This window comes from Balaenoptera ricei, chromosome 1 (assembly GCF_028023285.1).
Source record: "Balaenoptera ricei isolate mBalRic1 chromosome 1, mBalRic1.hap2, whole genome shotgun sequence".
NCBI classification, from domain to species: Eukaryota; Metazoa; Chordata; class Mammalia; order Artiodactyla; family Balaenopteridae; genus Balaenoptera; species Balaenoptera ricei.
Genome location: NC_082639.1, coordinates 166,016,196 through 166,032,485, shown reverse-complemented (window position 1 = coordinate 166,032,485; position 16,290 = coordinate 166,016,196). Strand labels below are relative to the sequence as shown.

At 40.8% G+C, this 16,290-nt stretch overlaps 2 protein-coding genes across 2 annotated transcripts in view; both read right to left on the bottom strand.

The window, feature by feature from the left end:
• Nucleotides 1-905: 905 nt before the first annotated feature.
• Nucleotides 906-1,707, bottom strand: LOC132353790 (hepatoma-derived growth factor-related protein 3-like). Its single transcript, XM_059905234.1, has one exon. It carries the CDS (start codon nt 1,696-1,698, stop codon nt 1,039-1,041), a length of 660 nt encoding a protein of 219 aa, XP_059761217.1. The 5' UTR covers nt 1,699-1,707; the 3' UTR covers nt 906-1,038.
• Nucleotides 1,708-11,087: 9,380 nt separating this feature from the next.
• CATSPERE (catsper channel auxiliary subunit epsilon) overlaps nt 11,088-16,290 on the bottom strand; it is a 264,815-nt gene continuing 259,612 nt past the window's right edge. The window contains exon 22 of the mRNA XM_059940988.1: nt 11,088-11,241. Coding sequence (XP_059796971.1) covers nt 11,088-11,241 — 154 coding nt within the window. The remainder of the gene's footprint in view (nt 11,242-16,290) is intronic.

Sequence of the window (16,290 nt, the reverse complement as noted above, 5' to 3'; positions counted from 1 at the left end):
CAGTAAAGTTTTCAACTACAAACCTTGAATATGTGAAAGATGTTTCCAAGGACAAGCATAACAGCACTGATAAAACCCAAACTGACTAAATGTGTTCTCACAATATGAGCTGGCATAAAAATAAATAAAATTTTCTATTATCACAATTGCAACAATAGCGTACAGATAATAATGGTTTGTGGATGAATATTAACTATTCTAATTCTAGTTCCAAAAGAAAACAACAGATCATTTTAAAAGTCTATATTTAAAAGGCAATGCTTTGTCTTACTTCCCATAGGGCTACTGCTGATTCCAGCTTTAAAATGTAAAGTATCCAGCTTGAGCGATTAGCTCAAATTGTATTGAGATTGGGAAAAAATAAATCATTGCCTTTGTTTTGGAGTAACACAAAAGACTCACTAACTTCACATACAGAAACTGAGTTTATGTACGTTAACAACATGAGTTTTGAGAAGTATAAGCTGTCAACTAGCTATTTCTAATACGGAATAGATATTTTACAATATGATTAAACTTTACACATGGTCTCAAAACTGAAGAACAATTTTAAGTTCATCTTCAATATGCCAACATTATGTATCTAGGAATTGGTTCCTGGGTTCTGTCACAGAGAGGAAATCCCTTAAGCATTATGTTGAGTGGTCATTTTCAAAAATGCTAACTTATATTTCACTGAGTGTTTGGTGACGGTGGAGTGAAGGCAGGAGACTGATGAACATAACTGCCTTGATAAAGGATCCTAGACTTGTATAAGCTTGTGCAAAAATCTGGACAAGCCTTAGTGGTTAAGGGCAACTTCATGCAACCAAATAACATGAAATTAAATCAATAACCTTAAAAAAGGCTAAAATGTCTTTTTTCCCCCAAACACAGCAGAGAGGAATGTGAATAATGTACATACAAACTGGGGTTCTGTCAATGACAACAAGGACTATGTGTTGGTTCATATCAAATCCAAGAATATTAGACAACCAAACGTATAACCTTCTTGTGGTTTTCTTAATATGCAGCATTCATTACGGTAGTTAGGTCCCTTCACTGTTTTTTTTGCAAGTCTGAAGTTGTGTTTCTTGTGTCATTGCCGGCATCTCCACCCTCAGAGCTGCTTTTATTTTCTTCTTCTTTGCAGTCCTTGTCATCTTCATCTCCTGGAGATTTCCGGGACTGTTTAGAGGATTTCTTTGAAGTGAATGACTTCTTCCGTTTCGAGCCTGCTTTTTCATTCTTTCTTTTGCCTTTTCCATCTTCTTCCACTCTATCACCTTCTTCCTCACTGCTTGCCTCTGCAGTATTCCCGCCTTCTCCCTCGGTTTCTGAAGAGCTCTGTTGCTGAATGGCCTGGTGCCCAGTAAACTTTACTCCTGGGTTATTTTCTATCTTCTGTTGCTGAATGGCCTGGTACCCAGTAAACTCTACTCCTGGGTTATTTTCTATCTCCCACAATCCTTCATTAAATCCTTTCCGTTTGTTTGCCTTCCCAAACTTGTCTTTGTATTCCTTATAAGGGAAAAGGTCTTTGGGACCTAGAAATGCAGTTTCATGGGTGCCAAAAAAGAAGATAGGATACTTATTTGCTGGAGGCTTCACAGCTCCCTCCGGGAGTTCCTCAATCCGGGCCGGCCACTGCGGGTAGCCCTTCATCTTGGCGAAGACCAAGTCGCCCGCCTTGTACTCGCGGGGCCGCGGACGCGCCATCCCGGCCGCTCCGCTTCCTGGTTGTCCTTGGGCGCCGCGAAGATTCCGGGAGGCCGCCCCCCCGCGGGCCAACGGACTGCGCTGCGCTCCCCGCGGGCCGGCGGGCGGACTAGGGGCCGCTCGGACCAGGGGAAGGGGCGAGGCGGCGGCTGGGGCGAGGGGTGGGCGAGGGGTGGGCGGGGGGCGCAGCAAGCGGGGGAGGGGAGTCCTCGGCCGCTCGGCTCTGCCGCCGCCGCCGCCGCCGCCGCCGCCGCCGGCCTCTTTCCCCCAGAACCATAGTTGATTTACAATATTGTGTTAGTTCAGGTGTACAGCAAAGTGACTCAGTTATAGTTTTTGCTAGATTATATTCCGTTACAGGTTATTACATGATATTGAATATAATTCCCTGTGCTATATAGTAAATCCTTGTTGCTTATCTATTGGTATTTTAGTATACAGTAGTATCTGTTAATCCCATACTCCTAATTTGTCCCTCCCACCCTCTCCCCTTTGGGAACCATAAGTTTGTTTTCCTACTTCTAATTATGGCCTTTTCTTTGCCATTTAAAGAAGTCCCTTTAACATTTCTTGTAAGACCAGTTTAGTGGTGATGAACGCCTTTAGCTTTTACTTTTCTGGAAAACTCTTTATCTCTCCTTCAATTCTGAATGCTAACCTTGTAGGATAGAGTATCCTTATAGGTTATAAGTTTTTTTCTTTCAGCATTTTTATTACATTGTGCCACTTCCTTCTAAACTGCAAAGTTACTGCTGAAAAATCAACTGATAGTCTTCTGGTGTTTCCCTTGTATGTAGCTAGTTGTTTTTCTCTTGCTGCTTTTAAGATTCTCTCTTTAACTTTTGACATCTTAATTATAATGTGTCTGGGGGTGGCCTCTTTGGTTCATTTTGTTTGGGACTCTCTGTGCTTCCTGGACTTGGATGTCTGATTCCTTCACCCGTTTAGGGAAATTTTCAGCTATTATTTCTTCAAATAGGTTTTCTGTCCCTTACTCTCTCTTCTCTTGTGTTCTCTATAATATGAGTGTTAGCACACTTGGTGTTGTGCCAGAAGTCTCTTAAACTATTCTCAGTTTTTTGGTTTCTTTTTCTTTTTGCTGTTTCAGTTGGGTAATTTCCACTAGCCTGTCTTCCAGATTGCTGATCTGTTCTTCTGTATCCTCTAATCTGCTACTGATTCCTTCTAGTGTATTTTTCATTTCAGTTATTGTTTCTTCAGTTCTGATTTGTTCTTTTTTATATTTTCTATCTCTGTTGAAGTTCTCACTGAATTCAACCATTCTTCTCCCAAGTTCCGTGAGCATCTTTATAACTATTACTTTAAACTCCTTATCTGGTAAATTGCTTATCTCTTTTTTGTTTAGTTCTTTTTGGAGGCTTTTGTCTTGTTCTTTCATCTGGAAGATATTTCTTTGTCTCATTCTGTGTTTGTTTCTATGTATTAGGTAGATCAGTTATGTCCCAGTTTCAAGCCTGGGAGCAGTCTTGAAAGAGTGGCCTTATGTAGAAGGCCTATGTGGCCAGTGCCACACCTGTGGTCACCAGAACCAGGTGCTCCAGAGACATCCCCTGTGTGGGCTGCACGCACCCACATGTTGTTGTTGGGCTGTGATTGCTTCGGGCACAGTGGTGGGCAGGGCTGGCTCCCGGGACTGGGAGCCACTTTGGAGGGGTGCTGGTGTAGGCTGAAACTGCATGCTGGGTGGAGTGGGGCAGGAGCTGCTTTGGAGGGGCTGGCTGGGGCGGGTCCTCAGGAAAATGGTGGGGTGAGGCACATGGTGTTAGCTAGGTTGATTGAGAGTGACAGAAATGGTGCCTGTCAGCTAAATGGAAGAACTAAAAAAAAAAAAAAAAAGAAAATTCTACCAGATCCCTGCCCCTCTGGCACACATCCTAAAATTAGTCAATGAATCTTCTTCTTGTATAACCCAGGTGCTTTTCAAGCTGCTGCCTCTGGGCTGGGACTTGGAGCCAACAAGTTTGAGGGCAAACCCTTCAGGAGTGGAGCCTCAGTTTCCCACAGCCCTCCAGGTCTCCCAGATGTAAACCTCGCTGCTTTTCAAAGCCAGACGTTATGGGGGCTCATCTTCCTGGTGCAGGTCCCCTGGGCTGGGGATCCTGACATGGGGCTCAGACCTCTTGTTCCTCAGGGGGACCTCTGCAGTTGTGATATCCCTCCCTCTTGTGGGTGTGGGGTTGTGGGTTTTGACTAGATGTCTCTACCCCTCCTGCTTGTCTTGATGTGGCCTTCTCTTTATATTCTTATCTGTAGAAAGTCTGTTTAGTCTTCAGGTCATTCTCAGAGATAAGTGTTCTATATCTAGTGGCAGTTGTGGTGTGTAGGGAGGTGAGCTCAGGATCTTCCTACTCTGCCATCTTGATCTGGAACAGCTGTTTCATTCTTAACTGGTACAATGTGACCTGGGGCCCACAACAGCATTGATTCCCAGGCACTGTGATTGGACCGGAAATGAGGTTGGTTTGTTATTTCGGTTATCTGTATGAGGATATACCCTTGGGAATTTCATAGGATGGGCAGATAATTTAATATTGTTGTCCATGTGAATGTGAACTGTTTCAGATATTCTTTTCTTGTGGGATGGAAAAGAATGCATTTTCCAAGTCAGTAGTTGCATACCATATACCTGAGGCCTGATTAACCTACCCTAGCCCTGATTCCACACCTGGCATACTGGATGCAATTGGCACTACTACTTGATTAAATCTGCAGTATTCTACTGTCATTCTCTAGGATTCATCCATTTTCTGCATGGGCCAGACTGGTTATTAAATGAAGATCTGACAGAGACCACCAACCCTGCATCTTTTAGTTCCTTAATTGTGGCACTAATCTGTGCTATGCCCTGGAAAATGATAATGATTTTCTAGCTTTCTCAGGGGTGTGTGTGGGGATGGTTTCAGAGGTTTCATTTGTCCTTTCCCACTATTATTGATCCTACTCCACAAACTGGGGGCTCAGTGTGGGCTTCATTCCAACTGCCAAGTATATCAATTTCAATTATGCACTCGGGGACTGAGGTAAAGACCCCCGGCATGGCCAAAGCCACTTTGGCCCTCATAGGTCCCCACTCTAAAGGGGGGGCTTGATGACACTTTGGGTCTCTAGGTAACAATGTTAACTCAGACCTGCATCAAGTAGTCCTCAAAACATCTGATTATTCCCCGTTCCTCAGTATAGTCACCTGAGTAAATGACCATAGGTCTGAGGAGGAATTGTCACGGTATAGACTTGCCATACGGTTGCAGGGTCCTTCTTCCTAGGGACCTGGCCACTTCTTCAGGTAACAGATTCTGGATCTGAAAATCTACTCAGGTCTGGGGACTGGAGCAAAGGATTGTGACTTTTTATAGGGACAACTGCCCTCAACCTCCTCCTCCATTTTGTCTTTTCTTAGATGTTATCATCCAGCAGCCTTGTTGGCTGCTTGATAATTTTGCCACTAACACCACTGTGTTCTATCTTCACAACTCCCTGTAGGTCAAGCCCCCATAGCTGCACCTTTCCTGTCATTATGGTAACTGTGGCCTCCTGGCTTCAGGAAGTAAAGTGCCACTACCAAACCTCTCTTACTTCAGGGCCTCATCCACCCGACGAGCCCTGTGGCCACCTCACCTATTGTCATCCCTAGCTGCAGAGGAGAGACACCACTGGACGTTTTAGTGATGCTGGTGGTCTTCTCATCAAAATGCCCTTGGTGATTAGTGTGCCATCTGGACCCTTTGATGGGACATAATCCTCTGCTGGGTCTTCTGGGCTTGTATAATGCCTCCATTCCAGCCCCTCCACCTCCCTGAACCTTTTCATTCCTTCCTCTACCAACTGCCAGGACACCAGGTTTTGTTTCTTTTTTACTTTGCAGAGCGTTGGCCAGCATTTTTTCTAGGCTTCTAAGACTCACTGGGTCTTTGCTAGGGCATTAGTTAAATCCCACATCCTGAGAAAATGGCTCAAACTCAACAAATTCTTGCTTATCCAGTTTTAAAGAGGCCTCAGAATCCAATCCCAGGCATACTCCCCTGGTTCCTGCCAGTACATGCAGGTTCATTTTTGTACTTCTTCCTTCCCTTATCAGGCCCAGCACCAGCTGGATTACGCTGGGATTTAACCCATCAGAGGAGGTGGCGGGGGACCTATTGTCTTGTGGGGGAGAAGCTTCTGCAGAACCTTCCAGCCCAGCAGAAGTGGTAGCTCTTTCTAGAGGTAGACAGGCCATGTCTGCATGCCCAGAGGGTGGGTGTGGGGTGGAGTGGCTGTGGAGAGACAACGTGTTCAGAGGCATCCATCCAGATGACTCTGCCCCAGTGTTTACAATTCCAGGTTTTCCCTACCAGCGCCTCGACCTTTGCATAACAGACCTGCCTTGATTGAGTGTTCAAACAGCTGTAGAGCCCTGTGATTCCCGGGTCTTCAGCCTACTGTTAAATTGTGTCTACCCTTCCTTTACTGGTGATACTGGTCTCTTTATTCGCTACCACTGAGGCACTCTGGTTCCCACACTTAACCTTTAACTGCTGTGGTTCTTTTTTTCACTAACCTTCTGCAGATTGTCAAGGGATAACACGTGTTGGTGAGGAGGTGGAAGTAAGGGAACCCTTGTACTCTGTTGGCAGGAATTTAAATTGGTTCAGCTGCTATGGAAAACAGTATGGAGTTTCCTCAAAAAATTAAAAATAGAACTGCCATATGATCCAGCAATTCTGAGTATATATTCAAAGGAAATGAAAACAGGATTTCAAAGAGATACATGCACTCTCATGTTTATTGCAGATTACTATTATTATTATTCACAATAGCCAAGATGTGGAAACAACTTAAGTGTCTGTCAACAGATGAATGGATAAAAAAGATGTGAGATAGCTATATCTATATTTATATATAGAGAGAGATATGAATATTATTCACCCATGAGAAACAAGGAAATTCAGACATTAGAGACGACATGGATGAAACTTGAGGGTATTATGCTACATGAAATAAACCAGACAAAGACAAATACTGTATGATATCACTTATATATGGAATCTAAAAAAGACTTAAAAAAAAAAAGCCTAACTTCTAAAAACAGAGTAGAATGGTGGCTACTAGATGCTGGGGGGTGGGGTGGGTGTGGGAGAATTAGGGAGATGTTGAAGGCTACAAACTTGCAACTAGTAGGTGAATAAATCTGGAAGAGCTAATGCACAGCATAGTGATTGTAGTCAACAATTCTGTATTGTAAACTTCAAAGTTGCTAAGAGAATAGATCTTAATTGTTCCCAGCACAAAAAAGAAATGACAATTATGCAACATGATAGAAGTGTTACCTAACACCATGGTGGTAATCATATTGCAACAGATAAATGTATCAAATCAACTCATGTGTACCTTAAACTTACACAATGTTCTGTGTCAATTATATATATTACATATGTTTCATATATATGTGTGTATATATATATACACTTAGCAGTAACCAGCAACCTTCACTGTATTTGTTAGCCCCATGGTTTTCAAATGTTTGCTCCATTGTACCTGCATAACACTCCCCTCCATCAGGACATTTCCCCAGGTCACTACCAATAAAAACTTTAGCAATTAAACTACCACCTTGAGCTAGGAACGGTTGGTGCCTTGCATACCCTTCAGGATGGTGCCCTCTTTGCCTGCTGGGTACTGGCTGAGCCAGTCTCAAATCCTCTCCCACTTCCTGTTTTCTCAGACCACTCACATTACCCCTGGTGTTAGTCCAGGTCCTCTGGAAACTGTCACCAACATTGGATTAAGTGTGCAATAGATTTATTAGGTAAATGCTTGTCTGAAAGGAAATAGGACATTGTGGAAGGTAGGCGGAGTCAGAGAGAGAGAGCGATCAGGTGGAGGTGCCCTCAACTGCCATGCAATATGAAGGAGGTTTGGTAAAGCCTTCAGGAGTCCTTGAGGCAGGCTGGCAGGAGTCTTGTGTTTACCTAGGATCCAGGCTGCTTAAGTATCCCCACCACACTCAGTCACTGGAGAGGCAGCGACTTGAGGGTGGGTTGGAGGTGTGGCCTTGGTGCAAATGTGGTGGTGGATTTCAGGGGGCAGCAGCTGATGCCCTGGGTCAATTACACTCCTGCAGTAGGAGGCCTGCAAGGAGCACCCTCATGGCTTCCACAGACCACTCATCTTCACCAGCCCACCTACATCAACACACATGAACTCTGGCTTCCCTCCTATAACAGTGGGTGAAATGTTCAATTTCAGTGCTGAATCACATTTTATCTTGCCTACTCAAAGATTTTGATCCAGCAGTCACCCCTTTCTCTCCTGGATCATCAATTTTCCCTAGTCATTGGATTATTTCTATTAACACTCAATAGCACCTTCCTGACCTCACCTCTGCCTCCAGTTGCCCTCCATTTCTTTGCTTCTTATAGAAAAAAAGGAACTCTTCGAAAGAGTTGTTTACACTTGCTGTCTCCACTGCTTAAATTCTCAGTCTTTTGTTCAAAGTGAGAAGAGATTTCCTCAGTATGATTAATTAAGTAGTATAAGTTCAGTGTGGTGAGAAACAACAGTAAGAAAGCAAATATCACCTGGAACTACATCATTTTAAGTTTGGTGATGATCACCCTTTCATTTGTCATTATGCACAGACACATCGTTTTACATAAAGAGAAGAATTAATATGCTATGTTCTTTTTTCTAAAATCATCTTTTTTTCTTTTTTTTTTTTGGCCATGCCAAATGGCTTGTGGGATCCTAGTTCCCTGACCAGGGATCCAACCCAGATCCTTGGCAGTGAAAGCACAGAGTCCTAACCACTGGAATTCCCTGCTATTTTTCTATTGTTTCCTTATTCCCCAGTTTTGAGCGTTTTGTTTATATCCTTCCCTCTCTACATCTCTTGCTACATACCTTCTCCCGCTCCTGCAGTGTACAGACATACACATGCACACATGCACATGATGTACACAAAATGCTACACGATACATTCCATACTTTACTCTACGTTGTCATACACAGAGCTTTTGTTTTGTTTATATAATGGGATCATACTATAAATATTTCCTTGCAGCTTGTTTTTCTCATTTAACAAAACCTTGTGGAAAATCTTTTAAATCAAATAATACAGACTGATCCATATGGTCAGTGACCAATCATTTATTCAACCATTCACCTACTGATAGACATTAATTCTCCTTCTAGAGTTCTGTCACACTATCTATCTATCTATCTATCTATCTATCTATCTATCTATCTATACACACACACATATATGTATATATAATACTTCTATATAACTATTATATATATATAAAACTATTTGAATATTATGTATACATTGGTCCTCACATCTCATGGATAGACTCCTAATTCCCAAGAGTGGGATTTCTGGGTCCAAGAGAATGAATATTTCAAATTTTAATCGATCTTGCCAGATTGCTTTCCAAAAAATCTTTAAAAATTCACGTTTCCTTCAGAAATGCAAGATAATTTTTTCTCATCCCTGATTCTTATTCCTTCCCAAGAGTATTACCCTTCTGAGTTTTTGCCAACAGGTGAGAAAGGTAGCTTCATTGTAACTTTGGTTTGTATCTTTCTGACTGCTGGTGTGGTTGAGCATCCTCAGTAGATAAGCACCTGATTTTGGAGCCAGTTTGCCTGATACTTCACCTACCAGCTGTGTGACCTTAGAAAAATTATTTACCCTCTCTGTGCCAGTTTCCTCATCTCTATAATGGGATAATAATAGTTCCAATTGCATAGTGCTGTTGAAGAGGATTAGATAAATTATTAGAACAATTTCTGGCATATAGTAAACCCTAAAAAAAGTTGTTTTTAATATGTTTATTGGCTATTTGGGTATGTTCTTCTGTGAAATGACTGTATTTTTTGCTCATTGTATATTGGGTCATTTTCTTTCTTTTTTCCATCAAATATTTCTATCAGATCTTGTTTCACCTCTTTCAATAAAGATTTTAAAGATGTTTTTCATGTATGGCATACACCTTTCATATTAAATTTAATTCTGTGTAATTTGTCACTACAATAAATAGATTATTTTTTATTATTTCTATTGCTGTTAAACTGTCATATAAATATTATAGAGAAAAAGTATTAAATTTTAAATATTTGCCTTATATTGAGCCATCAAATGCTCTTATTCTAATAATTCTTGTTCCTAATTTTGGGTTTCCTAGGCATATAATCTTATTATTGAAAGAGAGTATTTTATCTCCTTTCCCCTAGCATTTATAATGGTTATTTTAGTTTCCTCTTGTAATGTCAGAACCTTCAAAACAGTGATGAATAGCAGGTATCCCTTTTTTGTTCCTGATCTTAGTAAAATGAGAAATTCTACTTGTGGACAATAGCTTTGATCTGTGCCCATGGAGTCCCATCTTGCTCCTGATCTTCCATTCTTTATGTCTGCGCTGTGGATTTCAGACTTGTTTACCCAGCCTCCACAATCACATAAGCCAATTCTTCTTCTTCTTTTTTTTTGTTCTTCTTCTTTGTTTTCTTTTTTGGTGAGGGGAAAGGAGCCAATTTATGAAATTAAATAAAGTTCAATGAGGGAGTGAAGAACATGAGCTAGGATACCACCGCCCTGGCTGGGCCCAGCACAGCTAAAGCTCAGCGCACCACGTATCTCTGGCTTTTCCTCCCCATAAGCCAATTCTTTTAAATAAATCTCTTTATACACACACAGACACACAAAAACACACACAAAATCTCCCACTGGTTCTCCTCTAGGTGGATCCTGATTGTGCAAATACTAATTGTTTAGAAAGCTGTGGTCACATTTGGACAAGTTAAGAAGCTTATTTTGAGCATCAAAATCAAATTTGAAAACTTAAAATTAAGACAGAGTATTAGCCTCCTATTTTCAATATGATGTTATATTTCATATGTGAATCTACCATTAGAAAAACTTCTGAAATATCTTTGACAGACTATTGAAATTCACATATTTATTAAGTCTTTTATACATAAATTAACTACAGCCATATAAGGTTCATATGAAAAGTTTTGTGCAAAATAATAATATTTGACACATTTAAATATATTTTCAAAAATTTTCTTTCATTCTTAGGAAGGATTGTAATAGCCAAACTTAGGTGGTTTTTAAACTTTAAAAATTTTTTTTTAAAAGCCATGTAAGAGTATACAGACTACCTTAAGATAAAAGTGAACACATTAAGGATTAATTTAATAACATACATTATATATTAAAATAGTTCTGTTTTGGGTAATTTAAGAACATTTTTGAGATTTTGAATTTGGTGATACTATGAGCTTATACTTAGTATTTCTTGGTCAAACACACACACTCTCAATATGAGTATATATACACACTCTTTCTACATACATATATTCATAGTAAATAAACTTTCATTTTTCTAATTATTCTTTTGTTTTCTTTCAGATTTGTGCAGTGGTTCATAAATATATTCTCTGTAAATCCTCAAATAGTGAAAGTAGCTCAGAACAAGAATACTGAAGAACAGTAGCATCAGGAGAAAGAGGAAAGCTGCAACCATGTAAGCACTTGGGCTGAAATAAGAAAAGAAAAGCCATTAGAAGTCATTGTTCACTTTGGTTGTTAATTTTTTAAGTCAGATAATTTTTGAACAGCTAGCTGCTATGCCGTTGTTCTCTGTTAATAACTAATAAGATTCATAAGACATCTTGTCTACCCTCAAGATGTTTACCTCTTAGTGTTTGAGGCTGACCAGGGAAGAAGATAGACAGTGTGATTGATCAATATAATGAGAGAAGGAAGTATAAAGTTCTATGGGAGCCAGGCATAAGGAAGAACTTCCAGTGGAGTTGACTTTTGAACTGAGTATAAAGTAAGAGTTAGCTAGATATGAGTAGGATTAGGAGTATTAGTATGAGTTAGTTAGATAGAAATGTCTGGGAGTGTAGAAGTAGACTAAAGTGGGCATAACGTTTTAGGCAAAGGGAGATGCATTTGCAAAGACATGGAAGCACGAGAAAACTTTAAGATCAGCCCCAGACATTCTGGAACTAAAACTAGTTTAATGTGATTAGAATTTAGGTGGTGGGATCAGTGGTTAGAGATGAGGAATCATAGGTTGTTCAAGGTGAGAAAGACAGCTTTTATCAAGCTACAGGGTATGAATTTTAGTCTAAGGGCAAGAGGGAGTTTCAGACATGTGATATAGCATTCTCCTTTTAGAAGGATGATTCTGACTGTAGTGTGAAGAACGGATGAATAGGAGGCATGAGTGTGGAGGGAGAAAATCAGTTATGAGGTTTTTGTAATAACCAAATATGGTGAGAGTTTTAATTAATTACTGGCTGTAGAAATGGGGAGAAATGGATAGATCTAAGATATATTTAGAAGTTAGATTGGATTGATCTTGGTGATTGTTAAGATGTGGGGTTTGAGAAATATGTTAGAATAAAGGATGCCTCCTAAATTTGGGGATGAGGTAACTCTGAGGATGGTAGCACCATTCACTGACATAGGAAATTCACAGGGAAGAACACTTTAGAGGGTATGTGTGAATACGGTTGGTTTACTTTTGGGCATATCAAATTTGAGGTACGTGAGGGTCAACCAGGTATGTGTGTGTGTGTGTGTACACTTATGAGATACTACTTGCAGCTGGGATCCAGACATCTGCCTCTTCACCTCATGTTCCTCCCATCAGAGTAGATTTATTTCTTAAGCCAAACACTGTGCTGTTTTTTATTTCATGTCTTGGTACCTGACTTTAGTTTTTAGTTCCCTTTTAAACCATATTTATTTGTTTGCAGTATTACACTTTCCCCAGTTCCCCAGTCTCATTAGTCTGACCTTCCTCCTCTGTGGATACAAGCTTAATCTAGTTCTAGTGAATCATTTCCTTCTTAGAAATTAATTAACTAACTTAATAAACACTCTGATATATGCCAAGTACTGTGCTAGGTGCTGGGAAAACAATAATGAGTAAAAATAGATATGGTCTTCATCCTTAGAGAACTTACATTTTAGTGGGGACATAATCATTAATCAGATAATGAGAAAATAAATATAAAATTGAACTTGTGATAAAAACTAAGTAGGAGAGGTATACAATGCAATGAAAGCTTCCTATAGCAGGATTTAGCCTGTGAATTGGCCAAGAAATGACCCCATGGGGAAAAGAAAATTATTCTAAAATTTGAAGAATTAAATAGAAGTGGAGTTGGTAAAGTTAAATAGGTAAAGAGGGGAAGGAAGAGATTCCAGATAGAGAAAATAGCATGTGCAAAGCTCCTGCTATGGAACAGAGTATGGAGAAGACTGGGGATTGAAAGAAGGTTGATAGGTCTGGAGCTGAGAAAATGAGGGGAACATGATGCAAGATGAGACTGGAGACATAGGTAGGGGCTAGAGCAGAAAAGGTCTTGTAGGCCATGTTAAGAAGTTACCATTCTAAGGAAAGAAACTTAAGGGTTTTAAGCTACTAAAATTAGCATTATGAGTCTATTGCAGTAATTTGGATCAGAGATAATGGTAACTTGGATTCGAGTGGTGTGGTGGTGATGGGTTTGGTAAGAAGTGGATTCATTTAAGGGCAGTTTAAGAGGTTAAATGAATGGGAGGCAGTGACTGGATGAGCTGGAGGAGAGAGAGAGAGAGAGAAATGAATGTGATCCCTAGGTTTTTGTTTTTCATTTTTGACTGCTAGATGTTTGGCTTGTACAGTTTGATGTGCTATTTCCTGAGTGAGGGAACACTGGAAAATAGGGTCGCCATATTTTTCAACTCCAGAGGGCACCATTCACATTATAGCCTATGTGAATGAATTCTCCTTGAGCTGTGCAATGACAATTCATAGGGCTGAATGCAATTACCTTGATAAGTTAGTTTTACAGTGGTACAAATAATGGGGTAAAGGAATGGGTGGTAAGATCATGAGTTCATTTTTGGACATGTCCAGTTTGACCAGTCTTTGAGATATCTAAGAGAAGAGGTTAAGTAGAGAGTGGGATATATGGCCCTGGACTGGGCTGGAGATATGATTTGGGAGTTGTGTGTTTACAGATACTAACTGAAATCATGGGTATGGATGAGCTTGCCAGAATGAGCAGCTCAGAAAACCAGGACTGAGCCCTAAGGAAGGTCAACATTTAATGGCTGGTGATATACGTTGAGGCTCTCTTTACTAGAGAGAGAGAGAGAGAGAGAGAATGGCTACAGAAGGCTAGGAAAACCTGTAGAGCAATATGGCAGTCAAAGGGAAAGTCAACACTAATGGAAGCTCAAATAAAATGTGGACTGAAAAATATCTGTCAGATTTAGTGTAGGCCAGTTCCAGCTCAAGATGGTGACAAAGGAGGCTCCTGAACTAACCTCCTTCCATGGACACACCTATCCTACAGCTACATATAGAACAACTCCCTCTGAAAGAAATCCAGAAACTAGTTGAGCAACTCCTACACATTGGGTGAACGAGAAAAACCCACTCACATAAAAACGAGTAGGAGAGACTGAGGCACAATCTCACTCAAACCCCCAGCTCCAGCACAGCAACATACAATGAGGAGGGAACTCACAAATCCTAGCTTCTCCCTAAGGAGTTTGGATCTAATATCCAGTACCCCAACTTTTAAAACTTCCACCTGAGTGATGGGACCCCCAAACACCTAGCTCTGAAAGCCAGCTAGGCTTTCATCCATGAGACCCACAAGGCTGTAGCAAACAAATGGGCTCCTGAGGACTCTTGGTGGCTAACCCCCTCTCTCACTCCCTGCTCAGCACAGAGCCAGCAGACTGAAATGCCCATCTCCCAGTCTTTCCATGAAAGAGACCTAGTTGCCTATCTTAAAAGCTGAAATCTGAGGGTTAGTCTCCTAATATAACACAAATCTAGGGGCCAACTGCAATCTTCTGCAGAGACTGGGAAGCTGGCAGATGCCATCTTTGCGCTCTCCCTGTGCCTATCCCCAGGTCACTGGTATCTCCCTGAAATGATGTTGTGCACACTTCCGATGCTCCAGTTTCTACAGCTGCTGCTCAGGGGGACACACCACTTGATCGCCTGGCTCTGGTGGCTAGCAGAGCTTATGTTCACCAGTCCCACAGGACTGTAACATTTGTTCTTAACTGGCTATTCCCTTAGGGCTCAGCATGGAGGGAAGAGAAAGAAAGGCAATCTTCTGGTCTTTCTCTGAAAGAAGCCTACACGCATACTTTAAAACCTGCTGCTTGAGGGTCCAGCTTCCAGCCAGGCTGCATCTAGGCTCTGACTGAGATCCTCCTCTTTGGGACACTGACAGGTCTTGGTACACCCTCAACTACTGGGAGACACTAAGAACTAAGAAGGCAGCTTGGACAATCACAAAAGTTTAAAAGACAAACGACAGCTAGGGCTGGGCTGAACAATAAGTTCCATCTGGGAAAAGTGGCTATTTTATCTATTGCATAGAAACCAACACAGAAAGTCTAGGAAAATGAAGAAACAGAGAAATACATTCCAAACAAAAGAACAAGATAAAACTTCAGAAACAGACCTTAATGAAATGGAGATAAGTAATTGACCTGATAGAGTTCAAAATAATGGTCATAAAGATGCTCAGTGAAGTTAGGAGAACAATGCATGAACAAGTGAGACTTTCAACAGAGAGACAGAATATATTAGAAAGTACCAAACAGATTTAGTGCAGGCCAAAGCTATTCTAATGAGAAGTAATTGGTGAAGGGATAACAGAGAAAGCAGGCTGGGTGGATTAGCAAAATAGGGGTGGAATATAGGGAAATGAGGACTACAAGGGTAAACAAGCCTTTTAAGGAGTTTCTCTTGCAAAAAGGGTGGTAGCTGGAAGGGGATATAGTTGTTGTTGTTGTTTTATTTGCTTAAAAAACTTGAGGGTGATTAAAAGCCTATTGGAAGGATCTAGTTGTGAGGGAAAGTTGAATATATAGAAGAGAGAAGGAATAATTGATTTGGAATTTTCCTTAGAAAGTGGGAAGGAATAGGGTTCAAGGCGTAGGTAGAAGAATTATATTTAAAGAGGATGTAGAAGGATAGAAAGAGGAGAGAATGGGTATAGATGTTAGTTGGTTTATATGTTTGGAATCAGAAATAAAGGTCTGATGGCTTCTAATTTCCTGTCTGATGGCTTCTAATTTCTCTGTAAAGGTGAAAAAAAAGTTCATTTGATGATTGTTAAGGAAAGGAGGTCCAAGGAGCAAGCTAATTAGATAAGGTCTGAAGCAGTTGTTATGCAGAGTGGAAACGCTGGTTGACCAGAGAAAGAAAGTAGGATTTCTGGGTAGTGTTGGTGGCGTATTTGAAATTGGTGATCAATTTGCCCTGTTGTGTAACTTTCTTTACGGGGCTGCTCAGAGGTAATCACAAAGAAAGAAGGTAGATGGGGTCTTGCCAGAGGGGGTGCCAAATTCCAGAAAGGTAAGGGAGTACTAGAAAATGTTATTGAAATAATAGCCTTTGTTTGAAATGTAAGGAAATAAGAAGTAAAAAAGGGGAGATTGAAAGTAGAGGTGGAGGTCCCAATGAGGATGAAGAAGAATTGTAGCAGGTGTAGTGAATTAGCAAGCTGGGAAGGTCCAAGAATGAGATGTCTGAACTGATGCTTAGGAAGCAG